The 20,953-nt window shown below is 59.1% G+C and overlaps 3 protein-coding genes across 3 annotated transcripts; 1 reads left to right on the forward strand and 2 right to left on the reverse strand.

Annotated features, from left to right (window-relative positions):
* Positions 1-25: 25 nt before the first annotated feature.
* On the forward strand, positions 26-9,263 carry BSPRY (B-box and SPRY domain containing). The gene is made up of 6 exons (XM_032130932.1): positions 26-98; positions 664-762; positions 1,693-1,923; positions 3,331-3,356; positions 4,480-4,604; positions 8,630-9,263. Exons 1-6 carry the CDS (start codon positions 75-77, stop codon positions 9,154-9,156), a joined length of 1,032 nt encoding a protein of 343 aa, XP_031986823.1. The 5' UTR covers positions 26-74; the 3' UTR covers positions 9,157-9,263.
* Positions 9,264-10,535: 1,272 nt separating this feature from the next.
* Positions 10,536-11,819, reverse strand: HDHD3 (haloacid dehalogenase like hydrolase domain containing 3). Its single transcript, XM_032130935.1, has one exon. It carries the CDS (start codon positions 11,402-11,404, stop codon positions 10,688-10,690), a length of 717 nt encoding a protein of 238 aa, XP_031986826.1. The 5' UTR covers positions 11,405-11,819; the 3' UTR covers positions 10,536-10,687.
* A 182-nt stretch (positions 11,820-12,001) lies between these two features.
* Positions 12,002-19,859, reverse strand: ALAD (aminolevulinate dehydratase). The gene is made up of 12 exons (XM_032130933.1): positions 19,754-19,859; positions 16,417-16,558; positions 16,191-16,241; positions 15,404-15,500; positions 14,886-15,021; positions 14,372-14,455; positions 14,094-14,182; positions 13,764-13,819; positions 12,942-13,029; positions 12,428-12,514; positions 12,174-12,303; positions 12,002-12,095 (listed from the first exon to the last, which is right to left on the reverse strand). Exons 2-12 carry the CDS (start codon positions 16,527-16,529, stop codon positions 12,022-12,024), a joined length of 1,005 nt encoding a protein of 334 aa, XP_031986824.1. The 5' UTR covers positions 16,530-16,558; positions 19,754-19,859; the 3' UTR covers positions 12,002-12,021.
* Positions 19,860-20,953: the final 1,094 nt, after the last annotated feature.

Genomic DNA, 20,953 nt, shown 5'->3' on the forward strand with positions numbered 1-20,953 from the left:
GCGGAGCCGAGCCGGGAGCGCCGAGCGCGGCCGGGCGGAGCCGCCGCCGCCCCCGCGGCAGGTGCGGGCACAGCATGGCCCGGGCCGAGCGGCTGCGGGTGAGCGGCGGGACCCCGGCCCGGCCCGGCGGCGGCTGAGGGGAGCCCGGGGCGGGCGGGAGCAGAGGGACCGCGTGGGTCTGGGGAGTTCCGGCGGGACGGGGGGTCCCGGGGGGTGTCCCGGGGGGTGTAAGGGCTCCTGGGTGGTATGGGCGTCCCTGGGGGAATGTGGGGGTCGCTGGGGGTGTGTGGGGGTCCCTGCGGTGGTTTGGGGCCACAGGGGACCCTGGCGGGATGTGGGGGTGCCTCGGGAGCTGTGGGACCCTGGGGGTCCCTGGCAGAGCGTGTGGGGCCGTGGGGGTGGTTCCCACGGGGAGCTGGGTTCTCTGGGGAGCCCCTGGGGGATGTGGGCCCACCCAAGGATGGGGATGGGGGCTCTGCGAGGGGCTCCTGGCAGGTGTGGGGCCCTGGTGGGGTGTGGGGCTGTTCAGGGGTCCCCCGTGGGGAAGGGGCTCTCTGTGGGGTGGTGCAGGGGGAGCGGGGAGGTGTGGGTGCGGGATGGCTGCCGGGGGGCTCGGGGCCCCGTCCAGGCCCGCATCCCTCACCCCGCTGCTCCGTGTCCCAGAACAAGCTCGTAGAGCGGTGCGAGCGGCTCCAGCTGCAGAGCGCGGCCATCGCCCGGCACGTGGACGAGGTGCTGCCTGCCAAGGACCAGGGCGTCCTGGTGAGTCCCTAGGGCTGGCCCAGCCTGCTCCCTGCTCGCCATTCCCAGCAGGGATGTTCAGCTGCCGGGGGGGGATCATCGGGATGCGGCTGTGGAAATGGAGTGCCAGGGTGTGCCTGCAATTCCTGCTTCATTTGCCTGAAAAATGTGCACAGTCAATGGTGTGAGTGTACAGCAATCAAACATCCCACTAGGATCAGTGCCTTAGAATTCCTGGGTTTATTTGTTTCTTGCTGTCACTGAGGATGGGGACGAAGGATGGTGATGGAATCACAGAATCCCAGACTGGGTTGGGTTGGAAGGAACCTTAAAGACCACCTAGGTTCCAACCCCCTACCATGGGCAGGGACACTTCCCACTGTCTCAGGTTGCTCCAAGTTCTATCCAGCCTGGCCTTGGACACTTCCAGGGATCCAGGGGCAGCCACAGCTTCTCTGGGCACCCTGTGCCAGGGCCTCCCCACCCTTGCAGGGAAAATTTCTTCCCAATATCCCATCTAACCCTGCCCTCAGGCAGTGGGAAGCCATTCCCTGTGTCCTGTCCCAGGCTCTTGTCCCAAGTGTCTCTCCAGCTCTTCTGGAGCCCCTTTAAGCACTGGAAGGGGCTCTAAGTTCTCCCTGGAACCTTTTCTTCAGGCTGAACATCCCCAGCTGTCTCAGCCTGTTCTCATGTTTCTCACCAACAGTGAATCTATGGAGATTTGCTGAGGGACAGGACTCTGATCCCTCGCAGGTTGTCACTTAGGTACCGGGGCTGGCTGAGGAGGCAGTGAGCAGGTTTGGGACTTGTATCATGCCAGTTGCTGTGGCCTGGGCTCAGTTAACAGAGCAGCACTAATGCCTGAGCCCATGGAGAGCCAGCAGAAGCAGCTGGGGCTCTTCTTGGGGCTGGAGCAGGGCTGATGCTCCTGCTGTGTCCTTGCCGTGGCAGAGCGCGGCCAGCGCGGCGCGGGAGCTGGTGATCCAGAGGCTGCTCTTCGTGGGGAAGGCCTGTGAGAACGAGGAGCAGCGGCTGCTGGAGAGGGTGCACGCCGAGGAGGAGCGGGCGCACCAGAGCATCCTCACCCAGCAGGTGCACTGGACAGAGGCTCTGCACAAGCTGAGTGCCCTCCGCACCTACCTGGTGGACATGATCACCAGCCTGGATGACCGGGGCCTGCTGGTGAGTACTGTGAGTCAGGGAGCCCAGAACTGACCAGACTTTTTGTTATGGGATTTACATGTGGTGTTCAGCAGCTGCTGTGCTGACAGCAGGGAGGTGGAGATGGACAGGACGTACATTTGCAGGTCTGGCTCAGGGAACCTCCTTGACCTGGTCCTGATAAGCCCCTGTGGTTTCCTGGTGGTTCCCAGAGCATCTGCTCTGCCCGATCCTGCTCTTGCTTGCAGTGAGGTCCAGAACCACCCAGGCTCAGGTCTCCAAGCTGTGGGCTTGTAGCTGCCTTTAGGCTGGACAGCCAGAACAGCTCTGGGTTGAGAGCTGCTCTTGCAAGTGTTGATTGTGCCATCCATTTTCTAGTATTGTGTGCAGTTTTAATCAAAACTGACCCTTGGAAGCACCTGCAGCTCTGCTGGAAAGTCCCCGTGTGTTGCCTGGCTTAGCTCTGTTAGGGATATTTGCCGTGCAAAGCAGCCTGTGCTTCCCCTTGCTCAGTTCCTTCTCTGGTTATTGAATCATCTGGGTTCACCCGGGTGATTCCTCTCATTTTAGATGTGAGCAGGTCTGCCTTACACCACCATGCTCAGCCTCTGCTTCCCACGTGTAACTTTGTGAGGAGGGGAACAGCAGCTCGGCTTGGAAAACAGGCCCAATCCCATGGAAAGAGGGCAGATGTTCCTTTGATGGGAAAGGCAGTTTCTGTCTCAGTGTGCTGGGCGGTAGCTGCACCATAAAGAGGAGAGGCTGGAGAGCAGGATCCATCAGCTGCCTGTGGCAGAGAACAGCCACACCCTCAGTTTCTCCTTTTGGAGAGGAGATTGGGGATCATGTGTTCTCCCCCTTGGACTGTTGGTGTTGCTACTCGTGCCTGTCTGGAATCAACACGTGCCATGCCACAGGGAAGCTGAAGGCATGCAAAGTGCTCAAAGTGGGTTTGAGCAGGGATCAGATATTTTCTTATCACTTTGCTGTATCTTGAGAATGCCTCATGCCCGGCAGGTACAGAAACAAGAGGGACTGACCGTGAGGTCACCTGACTCTTGGCTTAGTCCCTCTGCAGCCTCCCTCCTTTGCTGAAAGCCCTGGGGTTGTTTTCTGGGAGCACAGGCTGTTCCTGCAGCCTGTCCTTGTGGGGTGGGGCAGAGAGGGGACAGCAGACAGTGCCCCAGCCACATGTGCAATGTATTGCCTTCAGCCATTCCCACTCATTTTCTGAGTTGGGAAGTGCTGCAGCTGAAGAAAACGGATGTTGGATGCTCCCGCTGCTCCCCAGGGCTGGTGTTGGGGTGAGGGGTGGCTTCTCTGGGTCAGGAAGGGGGAACACTGCTCCCTGGGTCCCAGGTTTGCTGTGTTTGGGGTGTCATCTGTGGGGATTTCAGCTGTGATGACTCTTTCTCTCCTTGTCCCCAGCATGCAGAACAAGAGATCTTCGAGAGGTCAGTACCCAGCTGCTCCTGGTCCTTTCCCTGACCCTGCTCCAAGCTTTGCCTGCTCCTGCTCCACACCTGCATCCTCACAGCTCCTGTGCTGTGTGCTGTGACTCAGGCACCCCATGACACCTCTTTTGTCCCTTGTGCTGCTTTTGTTGTGGACAAGGACAGAGCACAGAGATGCCGGCGTGGCCTCTTGTCTCTGCTCCATGTGCTGCGCTGCACCTGGAGATGCTCCATGTGCTTTGCCAGAGCAGCAGCCCTTGCTTATGGGAGAACTCCTCCAGCTCCTCAGAAAACCACAGGACTTGCTGGGGGATGGAGCAGGCCTGTGCCAGGCTGTTGGCAGGAGGTGGGATGCTCTCTGCTCCATGCTAGGGGTGGCTGGCACAGCATCTCCCCAGCTCTGCATGGGCAGGGAGAGCCAGGTGCAGGTGTCAGCGTCCCCAACAGCCCTATTGGTGACACCGGGCTGCCCTTCCTGAGGAGGCACCTTGGTGGCTCTGTTTTTATTTAATCTATTTAATTTTATTTAAGGAATTGATTTCTGTGGCTGCTGCAAGGGTGCTGGCCCTGGCTGCGCCGTGCTGCCCAGAGGGTCTGTGGGGGTATTTGTGCCTGTGGAGAGTATGGAATGTGCCACAGCACATCCCCAGCAGCCTGTGCCACAGCCTGTCCTTAGAACCATCAGTTCTGTGGGTGGTGCAGGCCACAGGAGCCAGCAAACCCCTGGGTGAAACTTGGTGTCCTGGCTTGCGCTGTGCTCAGACTGTGGGGCTCTGGCAATAGAGGGAAATCTGATTCTCTCCCTGTTCATTGTGCTCCCCTGGTACCCTGGTGGCTGCTCTCAGACACATTTATTTACCCTGTGTCTGCTGAGTGAGGAGCTGTTGACTCAGGCTGCTGGGATGTGTTTTACAACACTGTAGCCCTTTCACGAGGAACTGTGAGCAAAGCCAACTGAAAGTATCGCTCAGGGTGAGAGCTGGCCCAGACACCCCTGCTGTGGTTTCTCTGCAGCCAGAGCTCCTCTTTAACCTCTGCCATACCTCCTTGTGATCTTTATAAACACCTCCCAGCACAATAAATCATTGTATTTTGAAACAACTCTTGTTTTCCTTTGCTATAGGACAGAGGTGGCGGAGGGAATCTTGGAGCCACAGGAGTCCCTGAAGTTAAACTTTAATCAGACCTGTGTTCAGAGTCCACTGCTGCATCGACTGTGGGCCTCTGCTGTGCTCTGCAGCCTCGCAGGTCAGTGTCTCTCTCACATCTCACGTGCTCCAGGGATTCCTGCACCCTCGCTCGTGTTGTGCCCAAAGAAACCCTCATGCTGTGTCCTGCCCCTCTGCTCTCCCAGTCCCTGCTTGTTTCTTGGAGCCCTCCATTCAGGGAGGTGGCAGCAGCAGCTGTGCGAGGTTTAGGGGAAGCAACAGCTCCAAGCAGGCTGTGGCTCAGGGAAGAACTGGAGTTTGAAAAGACTGTGTGTGTTTTATCAGCTCTGTGGCTTTAATGTTGTGTGGTTTCTTTTGCTGTTTCCTGGGTCTCTTGGTGACAGCAGTGAAGCTGATGCTGCTGGGGGAGTCTCTGTCACACAAATCTCTGTTCACAACGTTTAGCATTGGGCTGCTGGGGACTTTGAGAGGGTGATTTCATCTGTGAGATGTCTGTGAGAGCCTGACCAGTGCAGGGAGCAGTGAGTAGATGGAGCAGCTTTCTGATCACAAGCTGAGGTTGTGGCTGTGCACGAGCTGGTGGTTCTAGAGGTGTTTGTGCTCTGGCTCAGCTCTTGCTGTACAGCTGAGGCTGCACTGGAGGCATTTTCCAGGCCCCTGACAGGCTCTGGGACCGGTTTACCTGGTTGGTGCTGGCTGTGTTAAGCAGGGAAAGACATTTTTCTTCTGGCTATGATGTGTTTGGATGGTTGATTGTGAAATGTTTGCTTTTACTCTGGCTTTCAGTCTGTTGTTAGAGTATTTCAATTGTATTTTTTGTTTCTCAGAGATGGCAACATCCTTCATAATTTGCCTTGTGAACAATCCCTAGGGTGGTTTTTCCAAAGCTTCTGTACAAACTTCTGATTTCTGCTCATCTTGCTGTGACTCTGATGAGCTGTTTCCAGTTTTCCCTGTTTCCAGGCCTCCCTCCAAGGTCTGCACTTTAGGCTTTTACTGCTCTCATGGTTTCAAGTGTTAGCTTGAGAATCTGTGCCTGCCAAGCACTACCATCATATGTTTCTTCTACTGCAAACTCTGGTGTTGCTCTCCCCTTGTGATTCATTTCCCTCTTTGGAATCTGTGAGTGCTGGCAGTCATGGAAGGTATCCCTACAGGGAGTTGGGACTCAGTGAGCTTTAAGGTCCCTTCCAACCCAAATCACTCTGTGATTCTATGCCACCCCTGCAGTGGTGCACTGACAGTGTCACACAGAATCCCAGAGCTGTTCAGGTTGGGAAAGACCTCTAAGACCATCAAATCCAACCTGTGATCACCACCTTGTCACCCAGCCCAGAGCATTGACTGCCACATCCAGTCATGGCTTGGACACCTCCTGGGCAGCCCTTTCCAGTATTTACCAGCCCATTCAGTGAAGAAATTCTTCCTGAAAGAATCAGTTGAGCAGGTTCTCAATGTTCAGAGCCATGGAGTCAAGCAGGAAGCCTTTCCATAATTTTCTTTGTTGTGACACGGAGATTTTCAGGATTCCTCTCCCAACAGCATCCTTGTGAAATGTAATGACTTTAAGGCATTTGATTCTTGTGGTGGGTGTGCTGCTGCACTTACTACACAGGAATTTCATTCTGTTTGGGTTTTTTGAGCGTGTGGTTACATTTCACGTGTCCTTACTGCATGCTGAGGATGCCTGGTGTATCCTTGTGGATCTCTGCAGTCCACAGTCTGCCCTGGACCAAGTCTTAGAGATTTATTATTAACTGCAGAGTGGTCTGAGCTTTCCTTAAGACACAGGAACGTTAAGTGTCACTCTGTGGTCCTTTTCCCAAAGGCAGGTGAGCAGGTGGCTGTCTTGTTTATTTGCTTGAAAACACAAAATTCCAAGCCTTGATGGCTCGTTCCCTAACCTCTCAAAAACTTGGAAAGCAGCAGCAAAAAGGCCTCCATTTCACTCTCAAAAATAAATACGATTCCTTTGATGCCTTCACTTGGCATCCAGGCTTCTGCATCACTTCTGTTTGGGCTTGGCAGCTTCTTCCTTGCACCACGAGATGATGTAAATCTCCTGGCACCGTTTTGGGAGGGATCTCGGTTCATGGGAACTTGGATTTTTAAAAGCAGTCAGATGTGCTGCAGCTCACACAAATGTGCTCCCCAGAGCTGTTAACCATGGGAATTTAATGTCCCAGTATCCCTCATGTCCAAGGCCACCCCGATGGATGCAGGACACAGAGAAAATAGACTTGGGGGCAAGATGAATTCCTGGTGGAATCATTCATCAGGATTGTATGTTAAAATCCAGATTTAGTCATGACAAAATACTTGTGTGAGGGGCAAAATTTGCTGATCTGAACTACTCTGCTGTTCCTCTGCCAGCACTTCCCCTCCCTCAGATGCTCCCCTGGAGCTGCAATTCCACAGCAAAGCAGCGTGGGTGTCGCCAGGGTGGTGTTTCCCTGCATGGACCACCAGAATGCAGCCCTAGGTTAGCTGTGTGTTGCACAAGAGGAGGTTTAGTGCCCTCCTTCTGCCAGAGGAAGATAAAGTCTGGTGCTGCTCTGTTTTCTATGAATTCAGAGCAGCATTTGGCTTCCTGGAAAGCCGCCCTGCACTGAGCAGAGCAGCGTGGGCAGCCCCAAAACCCTGTGGAGAGCTCAGGTTTGGCTGCTGCGTGGGGAAATAAATCATCAGATGAATGAGGCTGGCAGCTCCTGCTGAAGGAAATGCTGGCTTCAGCTCCTCTTTGGGCTCACTCTTGCTTGCAATAACTCCTATTTAACATGCACAGGTGCGTGGCACTGACTTGCAAAGGGGTAATTCAGCCTCGGTTCCTCTGCTAGGGAGCACCTGGGCAGGTGCAGCCTGAGGCAGCCCTGGAGCGTTGCTGCTGCTGCTGGGTGCTGTTTGCTGTTAGAGGGATGCTGACCTGGGTCCTGGAGCAGTTTGGGCTCTGGGATGACCCTGTTCAGGTCATCCTTTGGTTCTTTAAGGGCTCATCCTGCTGTGTGCTGGATGCTGAGCAGAGGGTGTTGGGCAATGGCTGGTGCTGGCGTGACAGGGTAGAGCTGCTGACAGGGCTGGGAGAGCCACTGACTCACCCACTCCATCCTTGTTTCCATGGTGGTTTAAAACCTAAAATTAATAAAGTGAGGGTGGGAGAAGGCAGGGCAAGGAGGGGCACCTGCTGGCAGGAACTGGGTCTCCTTGGGAGCAGGTGAGTCCACTGGGCATCAGCTTCATCCCTGCTTCACAAATTTAGGGAGTGAGGGACACACTTGAGCAGTTCCACAGTCTGAGACACTGAGGGGTCTCAGGGGGAAGCATGCAGCCAGGGCAGGGCACCATGATCTTAGAGGTCTTTCCAACCTTAACAATCCTAGGATTCCATGATTTTGAAGTGGTGCAGACCCACAGTGGGTGCAGTGTCCTCTGGCCAACCTTGTTCACCCTGGGCTGCTGCTGGCGGGGTTTGTGCAGCTGGGTCCCCCCTTCTTTCACAGCAAAGCCAAATCCGGGAACAGCCATGCCACCTCCCCCCACTGCTGTTCCCAGCACCTCAGGGTGGGTTGATCAACACCTGAGGCTTTGTAGCAGGAAAGAGATTTCCCTGCCCAGCCCTCTCCAGTCCTGTTTTTCCAGCTTTGCAGGTTTTCTGCACGAAGCCCTCCCATTGTCGCCAGGCTCTTGGCTCCCCTGGCTGGGGGAGGAGCAGCCAGGTCCTGCTCACCCACTGAGGGGGTGGGAAAGGACACGAATTGAGACTTGGATCTCTCCCAAAAATGGGGTGCATCAAACCTGCTGAGTTCTGTTTTGTGGGGAGTCACACCAGGGTCAGAGAAAGAGGAGCAGGGCTTCTAGTGCAAGGTGGAGAGGTGTCTGGTGAATGTGGGCTTTGGTGTCTCTGCCTTGTTCTGGCCCTGGCTGAGAGGAGAAGCTGTGGCACCCAGCCTGAGTCCCCAGCACTGTCACCCTGGGGAGCAGATGGGGTCCCAGGAGCGATGTGTGAGGAGAGGGTGGTTGCACTTGTGTTCCTGATGGCCATGACTACCTCAGGTGGTTCAGGTGGTGGCCACCGAGTCAGTGCTCACCACGTGGCTTCTCTTGCAGGCTCACAGGAGATTCACATTGATGAGAAAACCCTGAGCCCCCACCTCAGCCTGTCAGAAGACAAGAGAACCCTGACCTTCAGCCCCAAGAAAGCAAAGGTGGACTCGGACTGCCCTGAGCGGTTTGACCACTGGCCCAACGCTTTGGCCACTGCACCTTTTCACTCGGGGCTCTGTGCCTGGAAGGTCAGCGTGGAGCAGAGCTGTGCCTACAAGCTGGGGGTTTGCTACAGCTCCGTGCCCAGGAAGGGCTCTGCCAACGAAGGCCGCCTGGGCTTCAACGCTGCCTCCTGGGTGTTCTCGCGCTACGACAAAGAATTCCGGTTCCTGCACGCGGGGCAGCCGCAGCCCGTGGAGCTGATCAAGGCCCCGGCAGAGATCGGGGTCCTGCTGGACTTTGCAGGGGGAGAGCTGCTCTTCTACGACCCCGACTCCTGCGCCATCCTCTTCTCCCACCGCCAGGCCTTCCCGGAGCCCGTCTACCCCGTCTTTGCCGTGGCACACCAGAGCATCTCGCTCGCCCCGTGAGCGGCCGTGTGTGACTGTGCTCTGCACAGTGCCCGGGGGAAAGGAGCCTGGGCAGGGCTGTGGGCTGTGTACAGGGGCCTTCAGACAACACCTGCCTTCACACCACACCTGTTCCTCGCGTGTTTTCCGCAGCTTTCCTCCCCTCCCGGAGCCTAAACCCCGTGCTGGGGTGAAGGGTCTGGGAATGCCTGGCTGGGCCAGCTGCTCTTAGGTGAATGGTTTAATTTCTGCCCCACCAAAGGCAGCTTTCCAGCCTGTTGGTGGGCTGGAGAAAGGGGAGAAATAGTAAGAGGTATGTATGGAGAAATGGCAGGGAGGAGGCCCGTGGAAAGGAACATACCGTGCTCTACAACTCCCTGAAAAGAGGGTGGAGCCAGGTGGGGGTCATGCAACAGTGAAAGGACAAGAGGAAATGGCTTCAAGTTGTGCCAGGAGAGGTTTAGGTTGGATAGTGGAGAAAATTTCTTCACTGAAAGAGCGGCCAGGCATTGGCACAGGCTGCCCAGGGCAGTGATGGAGTCACCATCCCTGGAGGGGTTTAAAAAGTGTTGTGGATGTTGCACTTGGGGACGTGGTTTAATGGTGGCCTAGGCAGTGTTGGGGGAACAGCTGGACTCCATTTTAAAGGTCTTTTCCAGCTGAAATGATTCTGTGATTCTCTGATTGGGACACAGCTGGAGGCACTTTTGGGGGGAGCTACCCCACTGCAGAGCTGGGACAGTGCAGGAGGCTGCCCCTGTGGGGGAACCATGCTGGGACTGGGGCACTGCTGAGGGGCTGTGGCCCTGTCTGAGCAGAGGAACAAGCAAAGAGAAGCAGAAAGAAACCAAACCTGAGTGTCCCAAGGGAGTGGGGTTTGAATGTAACATGGTGCAAACACAGGGAGCTGATGGCAGCAGGCAGGGAGGAAGGAGAGGTGTTGGCCTGGAGTTGAGCCAAAGAACGGGGTTTTAAATGGCCATCTTTATTTCTCACTACCCAAATCAGTAAAGTTAATTGGCAATTCATTAAGTGAAACTGCCCAACTCCAGACTGTTTTGCCCATAGCAGGAGACCTGCAGGCACCTCCTGCCTGCCCATTGCTGTTGGGAAGGGGGAGATGTTGGTGAGGTGGCAAAGCTGGGGTACACTGAGGGGTGCAGGGCCTGGGCAGGGGTGTCCTGGGTGCTCTGTGTGGGCAAACCTTGCCTGGGACAGGGCCAGCACTTGCACTGGGGGATGCTTGAGCCCGAGAAGGGATAAACCTCAGTATTTGCCTCTGTCTCCTGCCAGAATGAGCCTCTGGAGTAACCCACTCGCAGCCCCATTAGGGGAAGACACCACTGCTGACCCCCTTCTGTGGTGTTCTTAAGAGCCATGAAACACATCAGCAGCACTGCTGGGTGTCAGAAATGTTTTATTGCATGAACACTCCTGCTCCACAGGCAGCTCGGACCTGCTTGCCGCTCTTCCCTGCCCATCTGGCAGCAAGAAATCCCGTGTCAGGACAGTTCAGCACTCGGCAGCAGCACTGGACCCCTCCGAACCGCAGCTACCCCTTCTCGATACGAGCCAGGAGGTGGCTGAGCGTGGGCAGGACGTGCTCGGGAGGCAGCTCTGGCCCCTCGCCCTGCCCGGCCGCCCGCAGCAGGAAGCTGTGCATGCCCGCGGCCCGGGCTGCCCGGTAATCGCGGCTGTAGTCATCCCCGATGTGCGCCGCCTGCTCCGGGCGGACCCCGCCGAGCCGCAGCGCCTGCTCGAAGATCCTCCCGTCCGGCTTGGCGAAGCCCGCGGCCTCGGAGGTGAGCACGAACTCGAAGTGGTGCCGCAGGTCGCACTGCGAGAGGATGACTTCCAGCCGGTTGTCGAAGTTGGAGACGACTCCCATGCGGAAGCCGAGCTCGCGGCACCGGCTCAGGGTCTCGGCGGCGCCCGGCAGCACCTCCCAGTTGTGGGAGCCGCAGTAGTCGCGGTAGAGCTTTTCCGCCAGCTTCGTCAGGGCTGCCTCGTCCTGCACGCCCGAGAGCCTGAAGCTCTGTTTGATGACATCCAGCCACCACTGCCGGGAGCTGAGCCCCTGGCCGTGGCCGTAGTTGGGGAGGCGCCGGCTCTGGGCTCCGTACACCTCCCCGAAGGAGCGCGTCAGAGCCTCGGGCTGCACCTGCAGCCCATGGGCCCGGGCCTCGGCCGCGTAGCTGTGGCCCACGGGCTGCCGCAGCCGCAGCAGCGTGTCCTTCACGTCCCACGTCAGCAGGCGCAGCCTGAGCATGGCCTCAGCAACGCCGGGGACACAGCTGAGCCAGCTGCTCCCCGCCGTGCCAGTCACATCGGGGGGCTGCGGGCACGCCAGCCCTTTGTCCACCTCAGTCCAAGTGTCGGTGTCCCTCGGGGGGTGCAGGGGCTCAGGGCCCCTCTGGGGTCAGCATGGAGACGCGGCAGGGAGGGCAAACCCTGCTCCGAGTCTCAGGGGCAAAGGCTGCCAGGCCAGGGCAGTGACACTCCCCACGTGGCTGCTGCAGACGGGGCGGGCGGGGGCGCCGGGGCTGGATCCGGGGTGGGGGTCCGGGGCACGGCCGGGGTATGTGGGGAGGGCGGCCGGAGCGGGAGCGCCGGTGGAACGCAGGTGCAGACTCGCGGTATCCCCGCGGGTCTCCCGGGGCCCGGAGGTGCGGGGCGGTCCCGGCGCTCACCGGGCCGAGCTCCCGGTGCGCGGGGGCTGCGGGCTGGGGTGCGCGCGGCGCCGGGACCCACCTGCGCCGCTGCCCGGAAATGCCGCCCCTCCCGGAATTCCCGCCCCCCCCGGAGAACCCTCCCATCCAGGAGAACCCTCCCATCCAGGAGAACCCTCCCATCCAGGAGGACCCGCCCCGGCCGCAATGGCGGCGCTCAGGGCTGGCCCGCCGCCTCCCGCAGCCAGCGCAGCAGCTGCGGTGTGAAGTAGGTGATGATGATGTCGGCCCCTGCGGAGAGATGAGATGCTGGAGCCAGCCCGGGGAGACACGGGGGGATAGAGGGGGGCACGGGGGTCGCAGCCTCACCTGCGCGCCTGAAGGCCGTGATCGCCTCTTGCACCGCCACCTCCAGGCTGAAGGCGCCGGCCTGCGCCCCGTGCCACAGCATGGCGAACTCCCCCGAGACGTGGTACACGGCCAGCGGGTGCGTGGGGTGCTGCGGGAGCGGGTCAGCGGCGGGGACAGTAACCCCGCACCCCGCCGCGATGCTCCAGCGCCCGTCCCGGCACACAGAGCCCACAGCCCCTCCCCAGAGCCCTCCCTGCCAGCCAGGAGCTCACCCGAGCCTTGACGTCCCTCACGACGTCCAGATAGAGCATCCCCGGCTTCACCATCAGCATGTCCGCACCCTCCCGCACGTCCCGGTCCTGCCATGGCAGCGCGGGGACAAGAACGGGTTGTTTTTCCGCAGCAGTGTGGAGCCGGTGGTTGTTTTCTCAGGAGGGATCACAGGAGGCTGTGAGCCCCTCATGGGGAAGGGGGCTGGTGCTCCCTCGCCACACACGTGGTGCCCGGGGAGAGCTGATGGCTGCGTGTCCCTGGACCTGACACCCCAAGCCACAGCAGGGCACAGGGACAGCAACCACACAGCTCCCAGTGCCCAGTCCTCGGGCACACACTGGAACCAGCTCTCCCAGGCTGAAGGACCTTGTGTTTCTTTAACTCATGGAAGGGGAAGATCCTTGACCATTTACCTCCCACCCTCTTGCTCTCCCCAAGCCCTGCTGGGTGTGATCACCCAGCCCCAGTGAGGGTGTCCCACCCTACAGCCATAACCCCACACCCCGCACTCACCACGGCGCGCATGGCCAGGCCCCGGGCACCCGGGGGCAGCTGGTAACAGCGCCGGTCCCCAAAGGCGGGTTTGGACAGCGCCGCGTCCCTGCACAGGAACAGAGGGCAGGGGGTGGGTGAGGAACCCCTGCCTCCCACCTCGTGCAGCTTCAGAAACACGAGGACAGGCCAGGACAAGCATCTGAGTCATTGAGCCAGAGAAAGGGGGCACTCCCGACCCGATTCAGCACCCAGGGATTGCCCTGGGAGGTCCTACAGGCCCAGGCTGGCCCTGGGAGCTGTTTCAACACCCACTGCCCTCCCCATGCCCAGAGTCTGGGTAAAATTGTGTCAGACTCTTTTCCAAGGTTGGTTCCTCGGGGATACCCCACTGGCGTTAGGCTGTTCTTGGGACAAGGTCTAACAGCTGACTGCCCCTGTGGGGCAACACTGATTCCTGTGACTCCTGACCGCTCCTGAAAGCTGCAGGCAGCTCTCTCCCTGCCTGCCTTGCCACCAGCACCCCAGAGGAGCAGGTGAAGGGTGGGATGGAAGATCACCCTTCAGTGACCTTCCCGCCAGCCAGCCCCCTCCCCTTAGTGCTGAGAAACTGCATGATGCAGCTTTTGCATGGAGAGGGTACAGAGCTGCTCTCTGTGATCCTGAGGTACATTTGTCTCCTTTTTGCATGGAGAAGTAGGAGAAGGGTGCTGCAAAGTGACCAGTGTGGCCCCAGGTATGGCCCAGGCTCTGGGCAAGCCCCTTTCCCAAGTAACTCCCTGGGAACACCCTCCCAGCCAGCCTGGCCCCAGCTGGGCACACCTGGCTGAGGGACAGACCCACCTGAAGGGGCCGTACAAGCACGAAGCGAACTTGGCACTGTAGCTCATCACTGAGACCTGCAGGGCAGACAGGGGCCGTGAGGGCTGGGAGAGCTCAGGACAGCAGAGATTCCCTCCCACGGCTGCTTCAGCCTCCCCCTGCCAGAGGCCTGGCACCTCACCGTGCCTGGACCCAGCCAAGGACATTCCCCTCCTGCGTGCGCTGGGGCAGGGAAGTGCCCGTGGCACCAAGGTGGGGGTTTGCCCCTCCTGCCACTCGCCCTGCCCCACGGTGCTGCAGCCTCCCGTGGGTGTGGCTCCTGCCTGTGGCACACGCAGGTCCCTGGCTCACCTTGTTGCCCAGGTCGTTGGAGATCAGCGCCTGCTTCATGGCCGCGATGCGTCCGTCCATCATGTCCGAGGGGGCCACGATGTGGCAGCCTGCAGGGACGGACAGGACGGGGATGTTGGGAAGCACCCGAGGCTTTGGCGCTGCCAGAACAGCGCGGGGAGGGCAGGGGAGCACTCCCGGTTGGAGCCAGGCCCAGTTCGCTTTTGGGTCTGCCCAAAGCCAGAAAGGGGCAGCTCTGTGAGAGCCAAACTGGGTTGTCACTGCCCGGGGCTCCCCACCTGCTTTGGCATAAGCCAGCGCCACCTCTGCCAGCCGCTGGCAGCTGAGCTCGTTCTGGATGGTGCCATCTTCACGCAGGATGCCTGGGAGACAAACCCGGGGTTACACAGGGGAGGCACAGCTGGTGCCTCAGTCGCCAGGGCTGTGTGGCTCTGGGGACAAGCTCAGAGCAGCAGTGAGCAACTCGATGTGTTAAGGGAGGTGGATGAGGACCAGGAGCCCTCCAGGGACTGGGCACAACATGTGGGTGCTCCATGGAAGGGAAGGCAGAGATGGGGGACACGGATGGGTGCTCAGACTCAGGTGGCCTGAGGGAGGGTCTGAACCAGCTGTGCCTCCCTCCCTGTGGTCAAAACCCAGGAGAGGTCACCCAAGCTCAACTACACCAGTACAGGGAAGCCAGGTCTTGGAGCAGGAGCTGGCCAGACCCTCAGCAGAAAATGACAAATCCCAGAGGCTCCCAGAGGCAGGAAAGGGCCCGAAGTGCAGCCCAGCCCCGCAGTCGGTGCTCACCGCAGTGCCCGTGCGAGGTGTAAGGGCACAGGCAGACATCGCAGGCAATCAGCAGCTCCGGGAAGGTGGAGCGGATCTTCCTGATGGCCTGGATGGCAGGAGTGCCCTCGGCATCAGCAGCAGAGCCTCTCTCATCCTGTGAGGACAGAAACATCTCAGCGTGCACAGCTGACACTTCCCACCGGCTCCTCTGTGGCCGCAGCTCTGCCCAGGAAGCACTTCCTGAACTGTGGGACCCTATAAGGCCGGATGGTGTGACCCCAGTGAGGGAAAAGGGCACTGGAGAAGCTGCCTCTGGGCAGCGAGGGCAGGTTTTGGGGTCACCTGCAGAGCTCTGGGGGCTTTCTGGGTGCCATTGCAATGTCCCATCCCCATCTGCTGTTCTATTCTAAGTGGGCTGTAAGCACAGCCAGAGACCCCAAACCACTCCTGTTTGATCAGGAGACCCCTGCTGCCCAGCCCCACACTGCTCTGACAGCCCTGTGGCTACCCCAGCATCCCCACACACATGCACTGACCTTGTGGACCTTGCTGGGCACCCCAAAGATGAGCACACACTTGAGGCCGTCTTCGACGAGGGGCCGCAGCATCCCCTCCAGCTTGTTCACCCCATACCTGAGCAGGGCAAAGGGAAGCAGCTGCCAGGCACCCAGACCTGCTCCCTGGGGAGAGCTGGCCTGGGACTGGGATGCTGCTCTGGGAGCAATCCAGCAGCACCAGGCAGTGGCTGGAGGTACAGGGGGGGTGTTGCCTGAACACTGGGAGGAACAATCTGAGGCCTTATCTGAGCTCCAGGAGTGCTGTCTGCCCGGCAGGGACACTGCTCTGGGAGGATGGGCATAGCCTGCCCTTGGATCCCTTATCTTGGTGTCCCTGTTGCAGATCCAGCCCCCTTTCCCATCAGAGCACCCCTGCCCAAAGCCCTGCTAATGTGGCAGCAGAAGCAGACAGGAGCTGCCAGCGCAGTGGGATCCAGTGCAGGAGCAGATCCCACGTCCTTGCAGAGGTTTTCTGGCTGCTCCTGTTCACTTCCAGCCTCCCTGTGTGCCCAGCCCACACAGCCTGGGAGTGCTCTGGGACAGAGCCAGACCCTGGTGCTGTCCCTCCCTGTGCTGATACTTTTCCAGCATTCCCTGCATGATTCCCTCCACTCCCTCAGTGGATGAACATTCCCACTTTGCCTGATGCTGGGAGATCTCCAAAGCAGGAACCAGAGGGTTGGAAGCCTCGCCCATGGCTCATGCTCAGAGCATAAATGAACCCTCCTCACGGGGCACAGCAGCGACTGGGGGGCTGGATTCATACCTGGCTTGTCCAGGAAGGCTGGGAATTGGCTCCACGGCATCAGGGCTGTCACTGTGGGAGGTGGATGGGACAGACATGAGGACTCGGTGTGAGAAGGAAGGCCCTCTCCCACACGTGTGCACAGGGACTCTGAACCTATCTAAGAGCTCAGGGGGCCGCAGGGATGGCCCCAGCCAGGCACTCTGAGCCAGGTCCATCCCTGCCCCGAGAGCTGGGGCTCACTCACGTGACAAAAATGGGGTAGATGAGGTTGGAGGCATCGAAGGTGGTGGCCGTGCACTGCCAGGAGCGCAGCACAGGGTGGAAGTAGCCACTGTGGAGAACGGAGTCTGCCTGCATGGTGGGCTCTGCTGCCAGGGAAGGAGACTCTGAAACACCAGAACAAACCAGCAGGGTCCTGGTGAGCTGCTCACGTTGGCACACGCGAGGAGGGGGCTGGGATCCAGGCAGCCACTGCAGGACTGACCCCATCCCATGCCAGGCCATGAGCTGCAGCCCAGGCAGCTCCACCCCACCTACCCCGGGCACCCTGGGGTGCTGCAGGACCGCCAGCAGCAGTCACAGCACGGCCCTTCCCATTAACAGGGATGTCAGTGACTCCTCCCCACAAGCCCCCCCAGTTCTGTGTATGAAACCCCCATTTCCAGCCACTGACAACCTCCCCCAGCAGAATCACGTTCACCCCCCACAGGCTCCTTTCCCTGAGCCCCACGAGGGTCATTCTTCATCCATTTTGCTTTTCCTTAGTGCTGAGAAACTGTGTGATGCAGCTTTTGCATGGAGAGGATACAGAGCTGCTCTGTGTGATCCTGAAGGTCCCTTCCAACCCAAACCATTCTGTGATTCCGTGTAGCACAACACATTTATGGCCGCAGTGTGAAGGTGCAGTTACAAAGAGTAGGGGTACTGCAGGAGAGGGGCAAGGGATCATCCTGAGGGCTCTAAAGCTATCACACAACTCTCACAGTTACACAGCTCCACTTGCTGCTGGATAAAGAAAACTGTGGAGTTGGGCAAAACTGATTTCAGAGATAACAAAACTTAAACACAAATCAATCATTATCACTATCTCATGGCTGAAACGTCTTCTGTAGCAATGTTTTCTTCTCTAGCAGACCTAGTAGTAATTCTGTGATTCACCATTAAGAATTCCATTTCCATGAGGGCTCAGTTCCCACCACCATGCTGCTGGTGGATGCGATGGAAGGGGCTGTGGGAAGGGAGCTCTCCTGGGACGAGGTGTTTGGCTGCAGTGCAGAGGAACAGCTGTGCAGAGCAGCTCCAAGGACTTCTGCTGGCTGCTCACACGGGGCCACATCCCCTGAACACCCCGTGCAGAGGAGCTGGGGTGCCCTGGGAGACAAAGCCAAGTTCCTGCTGGAGAACATGGATTTTTGGGAGCTGGAGCCTGAGGGAGGTGGGCAGGAGCAGAGCTGAGAGGGTTCTGGAAGAGCAGGCGGATTCCTGTGAGTATCCTTGGCAGGGCAGGGCTTCCCTGGGGAGGGAATCCCAGGAGGGATTTCCCAGGCAATAAACCTCGCTGACCCCCCAACCTGCATCCAATTCTCCCCAGAGAACAGAGTGGGATCAGAGTCTCTCTGGAGGCACAGCTCACAGCACAAAATCCAGGGTACAAAGTTTTACACCAGCACCCACGACACCAGCCAGTAACAGAGCTGGGCAGGAGATGGCTCAGTGCTTCTGGAAAACCTTTAATATGAGGTGTTTCACCTATTTTATACACTCAAGACCCTTAAGATGTTCTAATATGGAGCCAAACTCTGTCTGTCAGAGCACCCCAGAGCACAGGACACTTGGAACAAAGGGGAATTGTATTCAGTCCAGGGCTGGAACAGAGCCTCTCATACCCCAAAGAATCACTTCTGCTTGAGGATGGGGAAAGGCCCCTCTTGGTTAGAGGCTTACACGTATAAAAACCCTGAATAAAAACATCAGGTGGTGCTCGTGGGGGATGCAGAGCAGCTGACGGGCATGCTGGCAGCGTCATGGCATCCCTTGGCAAGTAATTTTTAGCCCTTGGAAAGCTGCCGCCCCAGTCTTTACTCCAGGGAAGGGGACAGCCCCCGGGTGAACCGGAGCTGGCAGCTCCAGCAGGCGCCTGGCTCCAGGCAGGGCTCCAGGCAATGGCAAACAAACGGCTCAGTGAACAAAACCCATCTCGAGAATCCAAAAAATGCTTTAAACAGTTAATCCCACCAGAGGCACCTGCCTGTATGGGACAGATAGAGGCCACAGCTCCAGAAACTGCGCGCTGGAGCGAGGAGGGGCCGGGACCGGGTGGGATTGCAGTGTGGAGATAAGAGCGGGACCGGGTGGGTCCCAGGCTGCTGGGGCAGGTCCTCCTTCCCAGCCCTACGTCCAGGACAAGCTGCTGCCCACGCAGGGCACCGGGGTGGCACAGCCGGGGACATCGGGGAAGGAGCGCAGGGACGCGGAGCGAGGGCTGCGGAAGTGTGCAATGGGGACGTTGCGCCGCTGCGCCCCGGGCTGGGGCTGCTCCCCCCGACATCCCGCAGGGCTCCCGGCAGAGCAAATTAACCTTTCTTCAACATCCAAGGCCCAAACCGGTCTTTGTAAAGCTCTTCGCTCCGTGCACTCCGGAGGAGTTCAAGGAGAGCTCGGCAGCAGAGCGGCTTCACCTTTGCTCCTTCTCACTGGGACCAGCCCAGAGCCGCAGCAGCCGAAGCCGCAGCTGTGCCCAGCCCGTGCCCGCGGCAGTGCCCGGGTGCCTCGCTGCTCTCGGGGGACGCGTAGCGACTTCCCAGCGGGAGAACCCGGCACACGCCGGGCCTCGGCACCGGCACCAACCGGACAATTTTCGGGGACGGGCTGGAGCCAGATGCGACGCTGCTCCGGCTCCCGACAGCCCCCCACGAGCTGGGAGTGTTTGTTCCCTCTCGTCTCATCTCGGCAGCAAGCTGTGTCCCAGCATTTCGGGACACACAAGCCCACGTGGCCCCAGCCTTCGCCGCACAACCATTTAGCTAAATCCCAGGGACATTTAAGATCCCAAAATCCCTGCTGGGAACGGACTGGGGTGTTCTAGGAAAGTGGAGCTCCCTAGGCAGACAGCGGAGCTGTGGGTTAATTAACAGCCAGTAACGAAGGCCAAGCAGGGTTAATTAAGAACTACCAAACTGTTAGGGCAGGTTTCCTGTTCCACGATGGAAACGGGGATGCTCAGGGGTCTGGAATTACACCCCAGGACAAGCGGGAGTTCAGGACCGACGCCAGCTCGCAGCATCACACGTTGCTCGGTGCTTCCCCCGCCGTTGCCACGGTTACCGAGCAAAAACCGAGCAAAAACCGAACAAAACTGAGCAAAACCTGGGTTGTCCTTGCTGCGTTACCCGGGGCTGCCCTTCCTGCCTGCACCCAAGCGCGGCCGGGGCCCCGTCCCTGGAGTCATGCCCCGGCAGTCTTGCAAGGGAGCGGGGTCGGGGACCGGAGGAGGGGCAGACACCCCGGCCCCAGCTCCGGTCCCCGCTCCCAGTCCCATTCCCAGCCCGATTCCCGGTCCGGTTCCCGCTCCCGGCACTCACCGATCTCCGCGTCCGCTCCGGCCGTGCGACAGTGCCCGCGCTATTTGCATAACCGCGCCCCCTAATCAGCATAGCCACGCCCCCGCGGAGGGGCTGGCGGGAAGGCTCGCGCGGGGCAGCGCGGGAAAGGCGGCGCGGGGGGCGGGGCGATGGCGGCGCGGGGCTGCGGGGCCGGGGATGGGGCTGCGGGGCCGGGATGGGGCTGCGGGGCGGGGATGGGGCTGCGGGGTGCTGCGGGGCGGGAGGCAGCCTTCCGGTGCGGGGGGCCAAGCAATCCAGTTTTGGGGTGCTGTAGGGGCACCTGGAGCCAGGTTTGGCGGTGCAGCAGGGGGACTCAGCCAGGTTTTTGGGGTTCTGGGGGGCATGGAGCAGCGTTTTGGGGTGCTGGGGTTTCATGCAGTCCAGTTCTAGGGTGCTGTGGGAGGAGCTGGAGCCAGGTTTTAGGATTCTGGAGTGGCTGGAGCAGGGCACTGGGGTGCTGTGAGGGTTTGGTTTAAGGAGCACGGCTGAGAGGCTCTGGCGGTGTGGAGCAGGGTTTTGCGGTGCTGCAGAGGGACCTGGAGCTGGGCTTTGGGGTGCTGGGGGTCTTCCAGGCCTAGGGAAGCCCAGACCCCTGCCTTGGTCTCTCAGAGCAGGGGACATGGCCAAGATGAGGTTTAGTGCAGGACGTTCTGCAGCTCCCACACCAAAGCATCATTCCCTGACTCACTCCAGCGCAGAAACCCTGGATCCAGATCCTGGATCTTCCCCCCCAGCCTAGAGCCTGTCCCTGGAGCGAGGGTGAGCTGAAGGCTCCTTCCCCCAGCAAACATCAGCACTCCAACCTCACTTCTGAGACCTGGAAATCCCCTCCTTCTTCACAGTCTGCACAATTCCCTCCTTCCTCTCACAGAGGCCAAGCTGCAGCAGCCTTCATCCTTTCTCATCCTCCCCTCATCCTCCCCTCATCCTCCTGCACTGTCAGCTGCTCCAGAAACCATTTTCCAGAGCATTTGCTGCTGCCTTGGCAGCATGCTCCCATCCCAATTATGCAACCACAACCTGCTCATTTTATAACTGACCGAAATACGAGACTCCATTTCTGTAAAAAAAAAAAAATCCGGCTTTTATTTAGATCTCGTTCCCTTCTGGAATATGTACCCCAGATATGTGCTGAGGAGAAAAAAAAAAGGAAAAAAGCTGGAAGGTCGGTGTTTGTCA

This window comes from Corvus moneduloides, chromosome 21 (assembly GCF_009650955.1).
Source record: "Corvus moneduloides isolate bCorMon1 chromosome 21, bCorMon1.pri, whole genome shotgun sequence".
In the NCBI taxonomy this organism is placed as follows: Eukaryota; Metazoa; Chordata; class Aves; order Passeriformes; family Corvidae; genus Corvus; species Corvus moneduloides.